The sequence below is a fragment of the Pipistrellus hanaki genome (assembly GCF_964339955.1).
Source record: "Pipistrellus hanaki genome assembly, chromosome: 16".
Taxonomy (NCBI): Eukaryota; Metazoa; Chordata; class Mammalia; order Chiroptera; family Vespertilionidae; genus Pipistrellus; species Pipistrellus hanaki.
The window spans coordinates 43,711,540-43,732,389 of NC_140518.1; the positions used below are offsets into that span (position 1 = coordinate 43,711,540).

At 40.8% G+C, this 20,850-nt stretch overlaps 1 protein-coding gene across 1 annotated transcript in view; it reads right to left on the bottom strand.

The window, feature by feature from the left end:
- Positions 1-559: 559 nt before the first annotated feature.
- HS3ST3A1 (heparan sulfate-glucosamine 3-sulfotransferase 3A1) overlaps positions 560-20,850 on the bottom strand; it is a 94,055-nt gene continuing 73,764 nt past the window's right edge. The window contains exon 2 of the mRNA XM_084861447.1: positions 560-3,260. Within this exon, the coding sequence (XP_084717573.1) occupies positions 2,639-3,260 (622 nt within the window). The 3' untranslated portion in view covers positions 560-2,638. The remainder of the gene's footprint in view (positions 3,261-20,850) is intronic.

A 20,850-nucleotide genomic window follows, 5' to 3' on the forward strand; every position in this document is an offset into this window, starting at 1 on the left:
ATTTAAGGATTTTTGGAAATTGGGAAATTGGAGTGGGATTAATACTCCTAGATTACTTAACATCCATTCTCTAGAAGCTCATTAATCCCAGGTTATTAGAATATAATTAATTTTCCTTAAAAGTTTCTAAGTTATCTGGAAATTTTATATACAGTAGAACTCACCTCACAAGGAAATTACTGAGCAAGAAGCTGTGGACCTCTGGCTGTTCTGGAGACAATTCTTCACTTTTAGGAAGAGTTAAAAGTGGAGCAGCCAGCCAGGTGGAAGCAGCAAAATCTACTGTTTGGTGCAGCTACATGGACAGAGAAATCTGAGCCCACGTCCATGCACAGTAAGTGTAAGTACCACAGAGAAACAGATATGGGAAAATATTTTTCTGGAGGAAACAGAATACACTGTTATACATTTTTTTTTTCTGGAATCTATATCTTCTTAACAGCATCATTGAAATCTTAGAAGTCAGGTTTTCCTAGAGTGCTATTTAGTCATTCTATTTAAAAAATAATAATAATATGAACAAAAAAGAAATCTACATGCAAGAAGAGATTATTTGCACTCGATTCTGGTTTTTTATTATTGTTTCTTAACACAAAAAAAAGATGAAGATTGCTTAATACAATTGTTTCCTTGTGCAAGCTACTTTTGCATTATGTCAAACAAATGCTTATAAAAGGATCAGAAGCACACACAAAATGAGTTAAGAAAAACAGAATAAGAGTTCAAAATGAGTATCTTGTTGCTGGTAGTAGCAATTCTAGTGGAACAGCGTCAGGCTGTGGCCCTGGAAAGCTGAGAGTGCGGAGGGGAAGGAAGTCACCTGGAAAAAGGGACCTGGATTTGGGACTTACTGAACTCCTAAAGGTGGGAATTAAAAAATAGAGCCAAAGACTTGGAGCGATCATGAAATACCTAGATACTTAAGTGATTTCCCCCACTCCTTTCAATCCTGTGTTAGGCTACTCAAGAAATCCTTCCTTCCTGATGCAACCTCTGTGGCAAATGGAAAATTGTACTGCATATTCAAAACAACTTCAGTTCTTTTGATTGACAACACAGGAGAAGAAAAGGAACGCGCTTTTAGAATACTAGAGTGTTCGGTCCTTTAAAATTCTGGCAGATACAGCAAAGTTCCATGAGATAGGAAACATGTTTCTCTTGGGTTTAAACCTGTAATAAAATGTTGCTGACAGGCTAATTATACATGTTTTATATATTTTGTGCACATGCGCTCCTCTCTAAACCAATTTAATTCCCATTAATGCTAATCTTGTTAATGCCCACTCAGAGAGGAAAGGATTCCTTTTAATAAACAATTGATTTATTTGCAATATTTAAATGGGGGATGGGGAGAAACAGATGGGAGAGGAGGAAAAAACACCATTTTTACCCATCTGCACTTCTGAGACTATTTTCCAAATGCTAATGGATATTAGACTAAGTATGAATAGGAAGTGGGGAAAAATAAAGTGTCAAAGTTGACAGTCCTCCACGCATGGAAAATAAGGGCATGGTAACATGTTTATTGATACATGTTTAGTGCTAGCTCCAAGGTTAGAAATGAGATATTACAAACAGAAGCAGGCTTTCTGTAAGGAAAAGGGACAAATCAAAATGAGACTCAGACCTGTAAGCTCTTGAGAAATGGCTTTTTCTTAATTAAAAAAAATAGGACAGTCAGGCCAAAAGAACAAACAGGTAAGTTGTGCTCCTCTCACACCTTGTCTGTTGCCAGTGGGACTGTGCCCCTTGTTCTTGATTACAAGAATCCAGTAATTTCTCTCAGCTTCATTAGAACCGAGATTGGCTCCTCACAGAACCTGGCCCAGGCCTGATGTTCTCCCGGAGGGGACTGTGTTTGACCGAGGCTGAGAGCTGGCCTGGCGCTGAGAAAGCCAGAGGAATCCCTCTTTATCCTATCGGGCCCATGTCCACCCTGGCTAACCAATTTTAAAGGTACAGATGCTTATTTCCAATTCTCCTGGGAAAAGTGGCGTGTAATAAAGAGTGAGGGAAAGAAGGGTTGTCCAGGAGTCAGCATCTGGCCCTAAGATAACCTCCCTGAGACTCATGTTTCCTTTTCTGTAAAGTGGGGATCATAATCTCTGTGTACCATGTTCTTGGACCATACAGTAATAAAAGGATCAAAAAAATGTTTTATTTTAAAAACACTGTGATAACTGAAGTGGTATAAAACCACACAGTGTTATTAATTGGGAAATCATTTTAGAGAAAGTGGCACAGGAAAAGAAAAACTTAAAGAGAGAAATACACAAGGCTGGATATGGATTTTGTCTGGGCCTTGTAAGCCAGAGAGAGAGAGACTGACTTTTCTTAAAAGGTTTAATGGCAACTGATGCTCTTACTTTATGATTATGCATACAAAACATACAATAAAAATTAAAGATGGCAAGTATTTAGATGAGCAAAGTTTTTGCTTTTTGTGTTTTTCCAAGTGTTTGGTGTAAGTTAAACACATGGAGAAGGGGTCAGAGGTGAGAACAATCTCTTAACATTCATCGAAAAAACTAGTGAAAGAAATGCTTTCAGCACAAATATTAAACGGCCTTTTCTCTACCGATTGGTAAAAAAATATATTATATTTGATTTTTTTTTTTCCTCTTTTTAAATTATATCATTATCCGTCCCAGCCGAAGTCGTGCCCGGTCATCTGGTAGAATTTGCGGTTGAAGGGCCGGTAGAAGTCGCGCAGTCTGCGCACCACGTCGGGGTCGATGTCAGGGTGCGTCCTGCCCTTGGTCTTGCCCAGGCAGTGGGGCTTGCTGCTGCCCTCGGCCTTCTTGAGGCAGGGGAAGCCCTTGGTCTTGTTGAAGTAGAAGTGCTTGTCGGTGATGATGCGCTTGAGGCCCAGGAAGTCCTGCACGCGGCCCAGCTCGCCTGCCGGGTCGCTGATGAGCCGCTCGCCGCTCACGAAGAGCATCTGGCGGCGCGGGAAGTGGCGCAGCCAGAGCTCCAGGTGCTTGGCGTAGATGCCAATCTGGATGGCGCTCCATGACGTGTCGATGAGGCCCGCGCTCCGGTTCCTGAATGTCAGGCTCTCAAAGGTGGGGATGTCAGGCCGCTTGGACAGCGTCTGCGTGTAGTCTGAGATGGCCCTGGTCACCGGGTCGCGTACCACCACGATGAGCTTAGTGTCCTTGGACATGGCCGAGATGCGCGCGGGCGCCTCCCGCGTGACGAAGTAGCTGGGCGTCTTCTCCATGGTGATCTGCCCATCCAGAGTCCTGGGCATCAAGTCCCTGAGGGAAGAAAAAGGCACATGAGCCTGGAACCCAGCGACCCCCCCCCCCCCTGGTTGACACAGAGAGCTCATTCCAAGGAGAGAAGGCTTTGAATATATACTCAGAGCCGGCCCCATCCCAGCTCTCCCACCTGCTAGATGTGTGACTGCGGTACCTCCGGTGCCTGTGTATTTAATGGGAGATAATAATAATGATAATAATCTCAGATGATTGTTGTGATAATTAAATGAGTTAATGTACCTCAATAGCTTAGAAAAATGCCTGGCACAGAATACATGCTATCTAATTATTTTTTATTATTACCAACCCACAATGCCATAGAAAATAAACTTGATCAAATTCTTTATGTGAATTAGAATATTGTAATAAACACAATCTCACTGCTATGAGATGGTATTAAACTGCCCTGAACACTTTCTGTACTTTCTTAAAAACAAAGCAATTGTCCTAGAAGGCTAATATGCAAATACTGTAGACCAAACAGCAGAACAACTGTTCTCTATGACATGCACTGGCCACCAGGGGGCATGTGCAGAACATGGCAGGCGTTGGCCATGGTGGGATGGTGGAACAGGTGAGTGGGGGAGCCAGACCAACGTGGGTGCTGGTTGCTGTCATGAGAGTAATCCTCTGGTTTTTACTGAAAATTCTTTGCTCCCATGCGCTGCGGTCCTGCCTGCCAGTCACACCCGCTGTTGGTGCCCTAGTCCAGATCACTCAGTGCCATTAGCGAGTATGAGCAGTGGCTTGCTGGCTTCTCCACCTCTCCCTGCTTCAGAGGGGCGATCAGGGCAGCAGCACTGCTCACATCCGATGCTGGCTCTGGCCCCAATTGCTTCACACTGTCAGCGGGTGCAAGTGGAGCCAGCACCGTCAGCATCTGGGAGTGGTGGCAGGAGCAGGGCTGCCAGCAGATAGAGGACTGGGTTGTGGTGAAAGGGGCCAGGTGGGGGTGCAGAAGATGGGCTGAGACTCGCCCCTGTGCCTACTGCAGCCTCTTGGCCCACAGTTCCTTTTAAAGTGCACAAATTTGTGTACTGGGCCCTTAGTATTTAATATCATACCATAGCATATTATACAAAGTACTCCTCTTTATAATTCTGGAATTTTCCTACAATAAACAAGACATTAAATAGTCCACCTTTTATCTAAATAATATGAAATGCCATTATTACAATATTCAAAATATCTTGCTTCCTCTCTTCATTGGTCTAATTATAGGATTATTATAATATTAGAGTACATTTTTATATACACCAAAGTAAATTCTGACTCTATTCAAAATGTTCTTGGCAAGTCTTATCTGTCTTGTCTTCCTGATGAATGTTAGAATCACTTTGTCAGACATACATACAAACACACACACACACACACAATCCCACTGGAATATATATATATATATATATATATATATATATATATATATATATATATATATATATAAAGAGAGAGAGAGAGAGAGGGGGGGGGGGGTGTATGTGCCCTGACAGGGGGTCAAATCCACCACTTCTTGGGTGAACTGGATGACACTCCAACCAACTGAGCCACCTAGCCAGAGCCAGGGGACTCCCCATAGAGTGGATACTGCCACCCAGTTCCAGCATGCTTTCCTCCCAAGAATGGCTGGGTCTCAGGGCCAGTCAAAACTTATGAGTTGGACAGCGAAACTCTATTTACTCTTCCAATTTAAGTGTACTGTCATTAAATCCACTAATTACTAGAAAAAAATACATATTAAATATGTATATGTTAAGGCAGTGTTTTTCCAGTGTCAAGTTTTACAAGAAATAAATGTTCCTCAAATCATTATTAAAATAACTGTATTTTGGGGATTTACAATGACTGAATGTGTTTTGTCCTTTCATTAATCAATAAGAAAAATCAAACTTATAAATATTCTTATATCGAATTCACTTTTATTCCTGGAATATAGTGTTTTTGATCATAGTATATTACTCTTTTAATATAGTCCTGCATTTGAATCATCTTTACTTTGTTTTGGATTTTTATCTATATTCATTAATGAGATGTTTCTGCAGTTTTTCCTTTGATTAATAGCTAAATCAACTGTTAAAATATGAATTATTCTACAAACAAAATGAGTCCAGAAAAGTTTTATCTTATTATATATCCTAGAAAACTTTAAGTACCAAAAAATTTTCTGTTCTTTCAAAATGTGATGCTTGTCACATACACAGCCATCTAATCCTGGTACTTTTAGAATAAGGGTAGCAAAGGAACTAGGGTCTTCAAATCTCTTTTCAGTTTCTTCCCTGGTTGCTGGTTTGTTTGTTTGTTTTTGTAATAAATATTCTACCTCATATTGTGTAAATTTTAGCAGTAAATGTTTTTCTCTACAAATCATCCAGTTGAGGAGTTGATTTTCTGCCTATCTTTCTGCTTTCTCTATTAGGCTATCTTCTTTAATTCGCTGATTTCCCTTTTAGCTCTGTACTTTTTCTAGTTATGCTTTGTTAGTCTTCTAGTTTGTATAATTGACTGTATTGGTCACTTATTTTCAATCTTCCTTCTCAATTAATAACAGCATTTTGAGGATTCTAATTTCCCTTTAAGTACAGACTTAGTAAAATTCCACAAGTTTTTTGTTTTGTTTTGTTTTGTTTTGAATCCTCACCCAAGGATATTTTTCCAGATTTTTAGAGAGAGTGAAAAAGAGGGAGAGACAGAGAGAGAGAAATATCAATGTGAGAGAAACACATCCACTGGTTGCCTTCCACATGTACTCCAACCAGGACCAAGGATTGAGTTTACAACCCAGGTATGTGTAATTGACCAGAATGGAACCCTAGACCCTTCAGTCCAAGGGCCAACATTCCAACTACAGCAAATTCCACCAGTTTTTATATGTACAGTTGTGATTTTCATAACTTCATAATTACTTATGAATTACATTTTGCACTTGTTATTTCCATTATGGTCCAGACATTATCTGGGATTGATTCTTTATTTTTAACTCTAATGACGGATTTGATGTGTGGTGTGTTATTTTGTGTGTGTGTGTGTGTGTGTGTGTGTGTATGTGTGTTTTGTTTTTTTTTGTATGTGGTAATTTTTTTAATTTGTATGCCTTTGTAAGAAAAGAATGTACTTATGATATGTGAGTTTGCTTTTGTTGACTTCCTATTATTTTTCTCACCTCTACTATTTCCTAGCTGTATATTGTGAAAAATTTCAAACATACTCAAAAATACAAAGAACTGTAACATAAATCTCAGTGCCCTACATCCAGGTTTGAGAAGTGAACACTAGTGGCCAGTTTGATTTCATTCACAGCTTTCCATTTCCACTTCCCCAAGACCCCAAGAGGATTCCCGGAAGCCTAACTCAGAGATCACCCATTGGCTCTTAGACATTGCATTGGATCTGGCACAGATCCTCCAACCTTGTGGCAATTGGTGGCCTGACAGTGCCTCAGTAGAATGATGCAGGTTTCCCCCATTTTTGCTTTCTTTGATATTGCAGTCAGGTTATCTTTAAAAAATTTTGTTTTTTGAAAGGGAGAATGATAATTAGATGTCTGATAGCTGGTTTTTTTTTTTTTTTAATTTGTTTTAAGAAATCTGCAATTCCCTTTTCAAATGAACTTTTAATGTGCCATAGTCTCCATTTCTTAACTATCCTAAGATTTGGGTAATGGTAACCAAACAGTGTACAGGGAGCTGCAGGCTGCCATTCCTCTGAGCTATGCCGGTGCCACTGGGAGACACTTTCACAGATTTTGTCACTGCGCACCTCCCTTCAATGGACTTGAGAAATGGGCTAGGCCAACCCACCCTGGAAGCTTAGGTTACACTTTCATCAGATGAGGCAGGAGAGCTACCCAGAAGTTGTGGGAATATCTCAGGGAAGGAAATTTGATCGGATGTGTGAAGAAGTTTGGGCTGTAAAAGCAAAGATCAAATATCACTAACGTGATAAGAAAGATTAAAAAAACAACCACGATTTTTTAAAAAAAAGGCAGCATTCTTGCCTCCTTTCCTGGAATCTCTGACTTTTAACTACTCGACTGCCTATTTTGGCCTGTGAAATAGAGATAACATCCTTTACTCCGGAGCTACTGGCTGGCAGGCTCAGCTTTCCTTCCCTGGGTCGCAGGGGGAGGCCAGTCACCAGCAGCCCGTCAGCAGAGATTAAAGCTGCAGATTGGGCTGGGCCAGAGGAAATACTACTAATATCTCTGAAAAAAGAAACCATATTTTAAGTTATCTCAACAGAGTAGGGAAAATGCTATCCCAAAGAGGGGGAGGTAGAAGAGGAAAAGCTAAAATAGAATTTCAGAAGAAAAACACATTAATTACGGTCATCCACAGGATGAGAAATGTCGCTGGGTTAGCACGGGGTAGGGTGGGAGGCCAGGTTAACCATAAACTGACTGCAAGCTACTCTTTCCAGAAAGTGATCGTCTAAATAGATCCTTAATTGAGCATGCAGCGTAGAGAATGGTTGCTCTGTAAACGGACTCAGGAGAGTTTTCTTAAACCAGCAATGTCCCTTTTAATTTCCTCATTCATTGTCTTATTACAATTTCAATTTTAGTGTTCAGAAGAGGGCTCATCTCTCACGTAAGATGGAATGCACCTGTGCTTTAGAGTACCATATCTCAAATTGTTTGGAAGGACTGGGACTGTCTTTCCCTACCCGAGTGAAGGATGTGCCATGGCCAGCTGGGTGCCAGAACATGGCTGAGAAGGGCAGTGATTGAACCAGCCCCTCCATGGTAAGAGCTTTGTAGAACTATGAGACAGGCTATACAGTAAAAATGTCTGTTCGGCTGAAGACAGAAAACGTTGGGGTGGGAGTGAGAAATTCAACTGGACGATGGCAAGGAGAGACCCCAGAAGGTCTTAGCTTCTAGGCCAAGCATGTCAAACTTGTGGCCCTCGGGCCACATGCCTCACTTATTTGGCCCAGGTTAGCTATTAAGTTTGACAAGCTTGGTGTGGGCTATTCCAATTTCACCTCTAAATAATAGAAGGGATTTGAAGACATTTACAATAAGTATGGTTAAAACAAAAATTACAAAGAAAACTAGAGAAGCTTATTTGTTTTCTCCTGAAGAAGACAAGTATAAGAAGGGATTTAACAAGCAAATTGAGGATTACTACAAGGTGATGGCACATGTTTGTTCTTTGTTTTTAAAAAACATGAGAATTGACAATAACCAAAAGGTTTAAGCTACCCAAGTGTCCACATGTGGATGAATGGATAAGTAAATGTGATGTGCACACACAGTGAACTAGTACTTGGTACGTGCTACAACATTGGTGAGGCTTAAAGAGGTCATGCTTAGTGAAACAAGCCAGCCACAGAAAGACACTGACATGAGGAACTAAAGGAGCCAAATTCATACCCACAGAAAGTAGAATGGCAGCTTCAAGGGCTGTGGGAAGGGAATTAGCAGTTTCTTACTGAGTATAAAGTTTCAGTTTTTTTTGAGATGAAAAAGTTCTGGAGAGTTACTGTTTAACACTGAACTGTACCCTTAAAAATGGTTAAGATGGTAAATTTTAGGTTATGTCTATTTTACCATACTTTATTTTAAAAAGAACTCCCCAGGAAGACAAGGACTCCAATTGTATCCATAGAATTTAATTAAACAAGGGTATCGTTTTGGCCTTGAAGATAATTAAACATTAGCACAAGGTACTAAAGGAGGTTGTGGTTTTGCTTTTCTCTTGCTGAACCAAAGGGGGATAGAATAATTTATAAGATTTTTGTGGAACTATATGGACTTATAAATTGAGGTCTGTGGCCTGCCTCTGCCCATTCCCAGTTGGGTGACCACGAGCTAGTCACTTAACCTCTTAAATTTCAGGTAACTCACCTCACCAGAAGCATCAAGCCAAGGTTTGGGAAATCTGGGTTGTACATGGAGTGCTGGTACAGCCATTACTACAGGGATTATACCAAACACTGCTCTCAGGAAAGTGATGCCTGCTGAGAAGTGTTTGGAAGGAATGGGATGTCTTATTACAGTTCAGAATCCCAAGGTTCCAGGGCCCGGAGGAGTGAGAGCCCTCCAGCATGGCCCTCGGACATCCACATACCTGCCCTTTGAGGCCTCCAATGTACAACATGAAGAGAATGAAGACACCTGATTTGAGAGCCAGGAGCTGGCAAAGCCAAGTTCTGTGGAAGGACACAGGCTGGCCTGTGATGTGAGAGAAGTGAGCTCAGTTTTTCAGGGAAATCAACTTTTCCCCAGGAGGTGTGGTACAGTTTGCCAAGAGGGAAAGTGTTTGGTAACACTTCCATCTGATTCCAGACACTGTACCACCGCAATGTCTTGGGGATTTTATTTTGGGTAGCATGTCCTGATAAGTAGTTTGTTTTTTTCTACTCGAACTGTGCTGCTGATTGAACAGACCTGCCTCCAGGGCTACGCCCCATTGACAGTTATGGGGGCAAGGCTACCTTTGGAAGAAAATGGCCCATCACATTAGCGCTGTCTGCAGAAGAACCACCCCAGAGGCAGTCCTCATTGACATTCAATATCATGTTCATTGTGCCTATGACACATCAGGAAAGTACCGAAAAGAAACCCACCTCATGTGCTTCCCTTTGTATGTTTGGGCCATTTCCCCTAAATCCTCACTGCACTTCTATTATCTTCTTGCTCCCCCACCATCCACCGGAACTGCTACTGGCTCTCTCTAGAGGCACTTCTTCCTAAAAACCATATCCTTCCCCATCATACTTTTAAATAAACAGTGTTCAGTAAATTAGCTAATTACATAGAGAAATAAATCTTAATCTCTGGCCATATGCAAAGATCAATTCCAAATGACATGAAGATATAAATAAAAATGATAAAAATTAAAAAAAAAAGTTTGGAAGGAAACAGAGATATCTTAATAATTTTGAGTGGGGGTAAAGATTTCTAAAATTTCTGTAACGTATACTGAATGCAAAAGATAGTCTCCAAATGGTCAATACAAGTATGAGAAGATGATGAACCTTATTAGCCCTCAGGGAAACACAAATTCAAACACAATGAATGCCATATGATGACACCCCCTCGTGAGTGGCTAATATAAAAATCACAGAGCAATCTGAGTGAGGGGAGGATGAAGAACAGCTGACTCTCTGCTGGTAGGAGTGCAAGTAACATGACTAGCAAACTATTTGGCACTGTCTACCAAAGTTGAACATGTGCATGTACTATGGCCCAGCAATCTCTCTGCCAAGGATATACTCATTACCACAACATGTTCACCAAGAAATGTTCATGAATGTTCAGATATGACAGCCCCAAATGCAAGCTAACCAAACATGAATATCCTTCTATTTGTATGATATATACATATGTACACATATATGTTTATGTATAAATGTATATATGTTTATATACAGAATTGGCATGAATGACTCAAATCTGTGACTCACATACACGCAATGTTAGCAAACACAGCCAGTCACAAAAAAATGTATATACCATATGCTTTTCCTTATAAACAGTTCAAAAACAAGCAAAAACTCACCAGAGTGTTAAGGGGACATTAAAAAGATCTGGAGAGATGAAACCATGATCTGGGTGCTGGTTACACAGTGCACCCAACTTGTGAAAAGTCATTGAGCTGTATCCCAGAATTTGTATCCTTTTCTGAATTTTGTTTTACTTCAACAAATGTTTAAAACATGTATAAAAAAACAAATGGACCAAAATTTTATATTCCCCAAGAAGAACATTCATTTCAGAAAACTGCATTTGCCAAACCAAGTATACCTCCACTTTGTGGACACTCAGATCATAAAGGAATGGCAGTTGAGCTCACATTCTGAGGGGTCAGTGGACATCTTAGTGGCGACAACTCACTCGTCCCAGGTAAGTTATCAGAACCAGAGCTGCTGAGCCTCAGTCACACTCATGGGCCACTGATTCTCATGGTTTTATAAGCACAATGTTCACAGACTCATAAACGATGTGTCTCTAGAGTGTAGACACAAGTACAGAGATGGCTGAAGAACATATTATATTTGCACAACAGTTTAGCAATTACTTTCACTCTTAATCTTTACACAGACATAGGAGGTATAAGGTAGATATGCTCTCCAAGTTTCCTGATGAAAAAGCTGAGATGCAGAGAGGCCATGTGGCGTGGGAAAGTTCCCACAGTCTATGTATGGAAGGCCATGCCTGGTCTTCCCCAAGCTAGGGCAAGGTTACTTCGGTTGCATTGGGTATGAGAAAGTCAGCAAAGAGGATAGGAAAATAAAACACGGAAGTTGGCTCAGAGCAAATCTGACAAATGGAGAAAGTGAGAATGTGAAAAGTGATCCAGTGGGGAGCTGAGAAGGTTCTGAAAGACCCCTAACAGAATTGAATACAGACGAAGGAATCTGATTGCTTGAACTGGAAAATTATGTAAAATTAGAATGAGAAGATGGCAGTGCATTTCAACCGAAGTAACCTTGCCCTAGCTTGGGGAAGACCAGGCATGGCCTTCCATACATAGACTGTGGGAACTTTCCCACGCCACATGGCCTCTCTGCATCTCAGCTTTTTAATCAGGAAACTTGGAGAGCATATCTACCTTATACCTCCTATGTCTGTGTAAAGATTAAGAGTGAAAGTAATTGCTGAACTGTTGTGCAAATATAATATGTTCTTCAGCCATCTCTGTACTTGTGTCTACACTCTAGAGACACATCAGTGATAAGTTAAATCCGAGGTGATGCACAAATTGAATGAGCAAGAATAGGCAGCAGGTAGTGAAATCCTTTAAAAAGATCTTCCAGGATAACCCAAGCTCAGTAGCTAACCAGCTGCATTAGAGGGAGAAGAGTTGGAGAGAGGGGTGGTGAGAGTATGAAAGGTACTGAAGGGAGAGCCAATGTGGCTGGACAGCTGACTCGCGAAGGGAGCAAAGCAGAAGGAGATTCCCAACACTTTACAGTGGAAAATGATGGCAATTGTACCAAAACAAAAAACAACAAAACAGTCATTGAAATAACTAAAAAAGGAAAGAAAGGTAAGGTTCTCTTTCAGTAGAGTCAAGACTCATTCTCCAAAGTTAGGGTTTCTGCCTAAGAATTTGAATGAAGACAAAACATTATTAGTTTTATTCCAAAATATGGCACAGACAGACATCTCCATGATTACAACAGTTTCATCAGAAGCTCAAATCTGGGAACAAGAATGGGGATTCAGTCTTGATTCAGTCTTCATTGTTCAGTCTGAGTGATCTTAAACAAACCACTTTAGTTTTCTGGGCCTTGTTTTCTTCATAAGACAAGTAAGACTATTGTCCTGCATGTCTCTCCAAGGCCTTTCCACCAACTAATTATTCCTGTGTCAAATGAAAAGCTCCACACAGCTCACCCTGCTCTGGGCCAAAGGGAGACTCCACCAATCAAAGAAGTAATTTTGTGTAAATCATCAGACAAGGCAATTCTGCATCAACAGAATGGATTTCAAAATCATGGAGGTTTGAAAGAATGCAGCTCATACAATGGCTGCCAAGACAAAGCACTAAGGATGGTTCAAAGGGAGGCTCGCCTGGCACTCCTCTAGCACATGGAGGGAAGGAAAGACCAGGCAGCCCACGAGTGGAGCGATCTCACTGCATCTGATAAGACAGTGACTAAGAAAACTCATCTCTGACCCTGCTTCTGCTGTGCCTGAAGCATCAAAGCTGTCATAATGAGAAGATGAAGTTCACAGATAAGACTAAGTTAAGAATAGCAGATACAGGGCAACCAAGAGTTCAAGTTCAGGTGCCTTAGACAGAACATGGTGAAGGCAGAGCAAATGGATACTTATTATGTATTTACTATAGACGAAGATCTGATGCATTATTTCCTGCCTCTCACAACAGTGAAAAGCTGGAATTATCAGAATTTCTCAGATGAGTAAGTAGGCTCAGAGAGGTCATGTGACTTGCTCAAGAAACACAGGGATGACTGAAAGGGACAGCTCTAAAGTACATAGCCTATCAACCTTCCACACACCCAGGAAACATCAGTGGCACTCTTGTGGTCGCTGCTATTGGCCGTCTTTGGCATTTTGTCAAAACATGTGAGTGTTGAAGGCAAACTTCACTGTTCATCTCAGAGGGCAAATTGCCAGCCTGGAACACTGTGAGGAAGTAAAACCATGGAATGGTTTTTCAGCAACTACTTCTTTTTAAAAATATATATTTTATTGATTTTTTACAGAGAGGAAGGGAGAGGGATAGAGAGTTAGAAATATCAATCAGCTGCCTCCTGCACACCTCCTACTGGGGGTATGCCCACAACCAAGGTAAATGCCCTTGACTGGAATTGAACTTGGCACCCTTCAGTCCACAGGCCGATGCCCTATCCACTGAGCCACACTAGTTAGTTAGGGCCAGCAGCTGCTTCTATAGTAGAAGGACATGCTGCCAGGAAAGTCCCTGAGCTGTAATGCAGAAGTAATTCACCTTGAGGAACAAATAAATCTGGCCCATGGACACATCACATTTCTCTAGCCTACACAACCAAACAGAACAATGTGTCTGCTTTTCAGAGCTCTTTGTGAAGCCTTTGGCAACAGAACACTCTAGGAAAACACGCTCTTTCCATGGCCATCGCATGAAGGCCATTCCTGTGGGTCCCCAGTGGCATGAGGCTGGAGCGGAGGAAGCTGCTGCAAACCCCGGAGCTCCCAGCCCGAGTCCCTTGAGCCAGACCTGACCACATCAATATTTCTTTTCCTGCTTTTGCTCTGTGCAATCCACTCAAACGTGACTTGTCAAGCTGGAAAGAAGCCTCCCTCTCGTTGCTGTTTGACTTGGCTTCGTGGAAAAAGAAGACTTATGTAGCTAAACCACCTCCACACTGACTGAAGGGAGATGTGTAATTCCAGTAATCAAACCACTGTCTAGATAAGTCACACTTCCCAGTGCCGGTGATAACAGACTCCTTTCTCAACCTCTGAACTATCAAAGGAAGAAAGAGAAAGATAGCTCTTACTCTCCCCGGCAAAGGAAGAAAGTTTATTCCAAGAAAGCAACGCCATGGTCTTGGCCCTCCAGGAGAGGAAAGGAGAGGAGAAGAGAGGAGAGGAGAGGAGGGGAGGGGAGGGGAGGGGAGGGGAGGGGAGGGGAGGGGAGGGGAGGGGAGGGGAGGGGAGGGGAGGGGAGGGGAGGGGAGAGGAGAGGAGAGGAGAGGAGAGGAGAGGAGAGGAGAGGAGAGGAGAGGAGAGGAGAGGAGAGGAGAGGAGAGGAGAGGAGAGGAAGGTCGGGGATTCTGGGCTGATAATTTTGGAGAACCTCATTAAAGGACAGAAAGTACCTCGGCAACCAGGTCAGAGAGAAGAGTTCTGAAGTGGAGGGGGTACAAGTCATCCTGGGCCATCAATTCCAGGAGCAATACTTTGTGTAGAATTTTACTGTTTTTTAAGCAATCCCCCTCGTTACTCATGCACTAAGTCTTAGGGAAGACCGGCTCACTGCTGCACCCTCTGCTTCCCTCCTTCTCAGTTTACTTGCCTGAGGAGCTCACACATTCATGAGACGTAATCATTTCTAACCCTGTAGACAGGATCCCAAACTCCGCCTGGCTCCTGGGAACCCAGGTGCTTCTCCCAGTGTCCTATCAAATTATCAAACAATATCCAGAAAGAAAAATAACATTAAAAACTAAAATTCACAGACACACCTAATAACATCAGAATATGTAAGCCAATCAGAGCCTAAGAAAGCACCTGGATAAAAACAGGGCCATGCCCCACCCTGCACAGTGTCTATGGATTTAAAACAGTCTTTATGCATCAACTAAGCACTGGCGATTCTTCTGTTACTTCGTGTGCAGAGCTCCGCACTCTGAGAGGCGGGCAGGACCCTCAGTGTGAGCAGCTCCTTAAAGCTGTGCAGCCAGCGCCTCACCTCACGCCTTACTCTAGTGAGGTAGGGAGCCGCACCTTGAAAAACATTAGCACACTTTTTAGAGCTTCAGAATAAAGGAAGTATCTCCAAGGTATTCATGCAGAAAAAAAAAATAACACAATAACTAGGCTGCCGACACGTGGGGAGGGGAAACTTGGCCTTAGACTTTAGTAAGAAGTGCTCAACGGTGGTGAGAAATTAAAGGAAAAAGGAACTTTGTACTCAGCTAAGTTTCACTTCATTTGAAGTAGCTTCAGAAGGACTTTTCCAGAGATGCAATGAGTCAAAAATCTTAGCACTCAGGGAGGCTTAGCATCTACATGAGAAAAGCAAACACTGAAATTTCATTTCAAGTGGACAGAGCTCAAGAACGAAGGAACTCTAAAATCAGGTGGAATAGAAGTAAGTCAAAGAATGATTCCAAATCCAGTTATAAAAATTGGCCATAAATAGCAGAAATTACTACAATTAAACTAGTCAGGATCTAAAGCCTGATATTTACAAACCCTTAAAGGCAGAGAGAAAAAGAGAGAGAGAGAAAGAGAGAGAGAGAGAGAGAGAGAGAGAGAGAGAGAGAGAGAGAGAGAGAGAGAGAGAGAGGCTGATTACTGAGATACAGAGAAGAGGAGACCAAGAAGGAAAGGAAAATGTGCGGAAGAAAGGAGGAGTGGAGGGCTGTGTCCTCCTAAGCAGCAGCCTTGCTGAACATTAGACCTGAGAGGAATCACAGAAATCTCCTAATCCACCCTCTTCTCACGCAGCCAGCTTTCTCAAAATAAAGTAGGTGCAAGGCTCAACCAACCACCTTGATGGTCCAGATCCCTGAAAAATAAAATTCACTCGCAGAGGAAAATCTCCCTTAAAGTGCTCCTAAAGGAGGGGAGTGCCCTTCACCATGAGCCCGGATGTAGGGGAAAGCACCACGTGGGCACCGCGAACCGCTTTTCCACCCCACAGTCTGGGAGAGGAACTCTGAATTCGCCAAGGGCCCAAAGCGTGGCCAAGGATAGGCACCTCCCAGCTCCGTGGGGTGGCCCAGCAAACACCCCGCCCGGCCTAACAGCTCTCCAGGCTCCTGACAGAGGTTCTCTACAGGGTGGGTTTGGGAGCTGCATGATGCTGTGGTCAGAGGCCTCGGCCCAGTCTCCCACCAGCCGGAGTTACCAGGTCTCACATGTGCTGCTGGAGATACGGGAAGAATTGCTTTCCTGGCCTGGAAATCAATAATCTAAGGGCAAGTGAGACATGTTGAGGGGAAAACCTAAAATTTTAGCTAGTTGTTATATTTTGGCAATAATGGATTTTTCATTAGTTTTTTGTTTGTTTGTTTGTTTTCTTGATTTTTTTAAAGTTTTTTTTTTTTTAAATATGCTTTTATTGATTTGAAAGAGAAAGGAGGGAAGAGGGAGAGAAACATGGATGAGACATATCAATCAACTGCCTCCTGCATGCCCCCTATTGGGTATCAAGCCTGAAACATTGACATGTGCCCTGACCAGGAATCCAACTGGTGACCTCTCAGTGCAAGGGATGACTCTCAATCAACTGAGCCACACTGGCCAGAGATCATTTTATTTATTTTTGTTTGTTTGTTTATTAGGTTCTGGACACAGAGTAAGGGCTAAAATCAATATATATTCTGAGTTTAAAACAGGAATAGCCATCTTAAACCATGATTTTTGCATGATCTGGGACCATGGCCTGCCTCAATGTTCTTCCTGAAATTGGCATCCGGGGTTCCCTGATAGCAGCCTCCACAATTTTCAACAGAAAATGACAGTCTGTCTCACTAACATCAAAGCAAAACTTCCCAAATAATCGCACTCTGGCATAAAACAACTTTTCAAAATAATAACATCATTATGAAAGGAGGCCTGCAGAGAAAACAGACTCCAGGAAGCAAATCGTGTGTGTGTCCGTTAGCTGTACCACATGCCGCCATGAAGGAGAAAACCATCGCTCGAAGTTCCACACAACATACGAAAGTATTAAAGCGATGGTCACTCCAGCTCTGCACGGTGTAACCCCTAAACCCAAATACCCACTCTGGTGACTGACACTACGCAGGCACCAGGAAATGCTTCTCCCAACCTCTTGCCCCGGGTTTTCCAACCAAAGCATCAGGATGCTGAGAACGAGGTGAGTTTGAGACGCTGCCAACATTGAACCTGGGCATCCCTCTGCTGCAGGCAGAGTTGAGTGAGGGGAGGAGTTAGCAGAGAGAAAAGACAGTAAGTAACTTACCAAATCTTCCTATCAAAGAGCATGGGTGGCTTCTTGTTAAAGTATCATTTGCTAGAATTACTGACTGCTCCTATTCCAATGGATAGCTCCTGGAGGGGAAGGGACAGTTTGTATTATTAAGCTCAGATGGGGCATGAATTGGCAACTCGATGGGCATTTCAGCTTAGAACTGAAAACAAGTCCTAATTTTAGGAAAATCTTTAATAAGAAAAGGAATACATATAATCAACAAAGAACCTATATAACATTTACAATTTTAAGAATGAATAAGATTCAACTTTAATTCTGATTTCAAATTTTGTTATTTATGAATTATCATTTATGTTTTTGTCTTTGGATGTTGACAGATACCCTGGAATACTTCAGAAGAAAAAAATGATTTTTAAAAAGATGAAAATAATTTTAACTTTTGTACTTACAATTGGGATAAAGCTACGTTAAATTTGTACACTGCCCTTTAAAAATCCTTTAGACCAAGAGTTGCTAAACTGTAACCCACAGGCCAAATCCAACTATTTTTATTGGAAAGTTTTATGGAAACAGAGCCATGCCTACCTGCTTACGTATTGTCTACGCCTGCCTCTGAGCAGCAACAGCAGAGCGAGCAGTTGTGACAGAGACCAGATGGTCTAAAATATTTACTATCGGGACTGTTTCAGGAAGCTTGTCAATTCTTGCTTTAGATTGTTACTGTCAATAGAAGAAAATTAATAGAAAATCTGGATTGGAACGTAATTAGTATTTTGTTGAAATTGAGCATGAAAAGCAAGTTGCACTGCATAAACAGATGAGCTCATGACTTGTGTAGATCTTTATTACTCATCCAAACATCGCTGGCCCATCCACAGAATACCCCGCTGAGCAATAATAATTAAATCGAGTCATCTTTGGTGGTTTGCCAAAACTTTCAGACATATAAAAACAGTGGATTTAAACATATTTTCCTAGTTTGTTGTTATGAAGGAATAGTTGTCAAAATAGGAGAATAGAGTATATTTCGCTTAACAGTTTATTAGTTTAATTCATCACGTTTTAAATGCTTAGACATGTGAGATGTGGGGCCTCCATTTGTGCTCTTGTCCAGTGACCCGACAGGGTGAAGGGTGGGTGGGCCTGGGGAGGATGTGCCAGGGTTCAGACAAGCCATTAGAAATGAAAGGGCAGAAAGTGAGGCTCTGGTTCCCTGCCAGCTGAGGGCCCAGGAGCTGGACTTTGCCATGAAGCAAGTCCTGGGACTAGGGATTCTTCACAGCAGATGCCACAGGCGGCTCCGGCATTTATGTGATGAAACAAGTTTCTCTTTTTCTTTCTTTTTTCTTTTTTATTTCTTTATTGATTAAGGTATCACATATTTGTCCTCAACCCCCATTCCAATCCTCCCCCGCCACTCATGCTCCCATCCCCCTATTGTCCTTGACTCCTGGTTAGGCTAATATGGATGCACATAAGTCCTTTGGTTGATCTCTCCCTTTTATCCCCACCTTCCCTTTGAGGTCCAACAGTCTGACCCATGGCTCCTTATCTCTGGGTCTGTTCTTGTTCATCAGTCTATGTCCTTCACCATTTCCCCTAAATGAGTGAGGTCATGTCCTACTGGAAATATACTTATAAGAATCAAAAATGTGACAAGCAATAATCGTTATGCTGAAAGGCATATGAATCAGTCCTGTTTGACATTGAAATTGGGTCTCAAAACAAGTTTCTCTTTCTCAGCTCGAAGACAAAGCACCTCAGGCTCCAGGGGAAGACCTCGGAGATACTAGCTGCTTTCCAAATGGACTTTTTTTTTTTACAATTAAATGTTTCAAAACTTAAAGTCACACAAATGACAAAGGTTCATTCTAGAAAAATTCAAAGAAACACAAAATTCTAAAAAGTAAAGTCACCCACCTAGCATGCAGATGGAGCTTTGTGAACTATATCCATCCAAACCATTCTCCTCAGAACTTTGTAAATTATTTATAAAATAGATCATTTTGTAATGGGGTGTGTGAAGTGCTTTTTGCACTAGGGATAAATTGGAAACATTGTTCCTGGTGTTAAATACATGTCAACTTCATTTTAAATGACGGTGCAATGTTGACTAGGTGAATTGTGCTAAAGGGCTTAGTGAATCCCATATTATTGGACACTTAGGTTGTTTCCAAAGTTAAACAATTTGTTCAGATGTTTAATCATTTCCTGGAAGGGAAAATGAAAGAATGCATGTTGAAAGGCACCCTTTAAAGAATCATATCACAAACTTCCTTCTGTGAAGGCATTTAAATTTTGTCTTTTAATTTTAATATATCATTTTAATAGTTTATTTCAAGTTTAACATATTAAAGTGCATGTTTTCTCATGCACTCATTAATACTATATTATCATATTGCACAATCACTGCTAATAAACAAAGAAAAATTATTTTCAACATTTTAAAATCTGTTTTAAACTAGTAAGCATTATCTCATATACTATTAGAAATGTAAATTTTAAAGACATTACCTGGTAGTGTATTACTTTTTGCCTATTATTTTCTACTGAATGATTTTTTTCTTAGATCTTAAGTATTTCCTTTATATTAATTACATGTATTCATTTTCTTTTATGCAGCATCTATTCTAGTTTATAATTTCTCATTTTCATTTTTGTGGCCTTTATTTTTTTTTGTTTTCAAATCAATCAGTCTTTATGACTTTTGCATTTCTTTTATGATGTCTAAACAAGCTCTTTCTTACTTTATATAATATAAATATCCATCTTAATTTTATTTATTTTGGAATTCATTGTCTATCAGTTTTTAAAAAGAAAAGTATTTAAAATTCAACCTCAGCAACTATCTAAAATGAATTCTAATACTGATATATATCAATTTATTATAGCAAATCCCTATATAATCTGCATGTTGTCAAGATTCTATATGCTGTTTGTATATTGTTTTTATATTGTGTTCTCTATTTATTTTGGCACTACTAGAACACTCTTTTAATTATTGCAATGCCCTAATATGTTTTAAATCTAACATGAAATTGCCTATCTATTCTATCCTTGAATATTATTAAGTGTGTTCTATTCCAAATGACCTGAACAATTATAAAATGCTTGTATCAAATCCCCTACTTTCTTCCATTGGAATTGGGATTTCATAAAATGTAGAGATCACTTTTAGAAATAAATGGCATTTTTCTATATTGGGGTTTATCAATCTGATGTGGCTCTCATTTATACAAATTTTCTTTAATACTCCTCACTAAAGCCTTTATTTTATATTTAAATTAATATGTAGTAAAATTTACTTTTTGGAGTATAAGTATATGCCATTCAGTATCTGTATATATTTGTGAAACCCAACCACGATCAGAATATAAAACAGTTCCATCACTCCGACAACATGCTACCACTTTATAGTCTTCCCTGATTCCTGGCAAGCAAGGAGTGAAATTGCTGAATAATTTGATAAGTAATTTTGTTTAACTTTATAATAAACTGCCAAA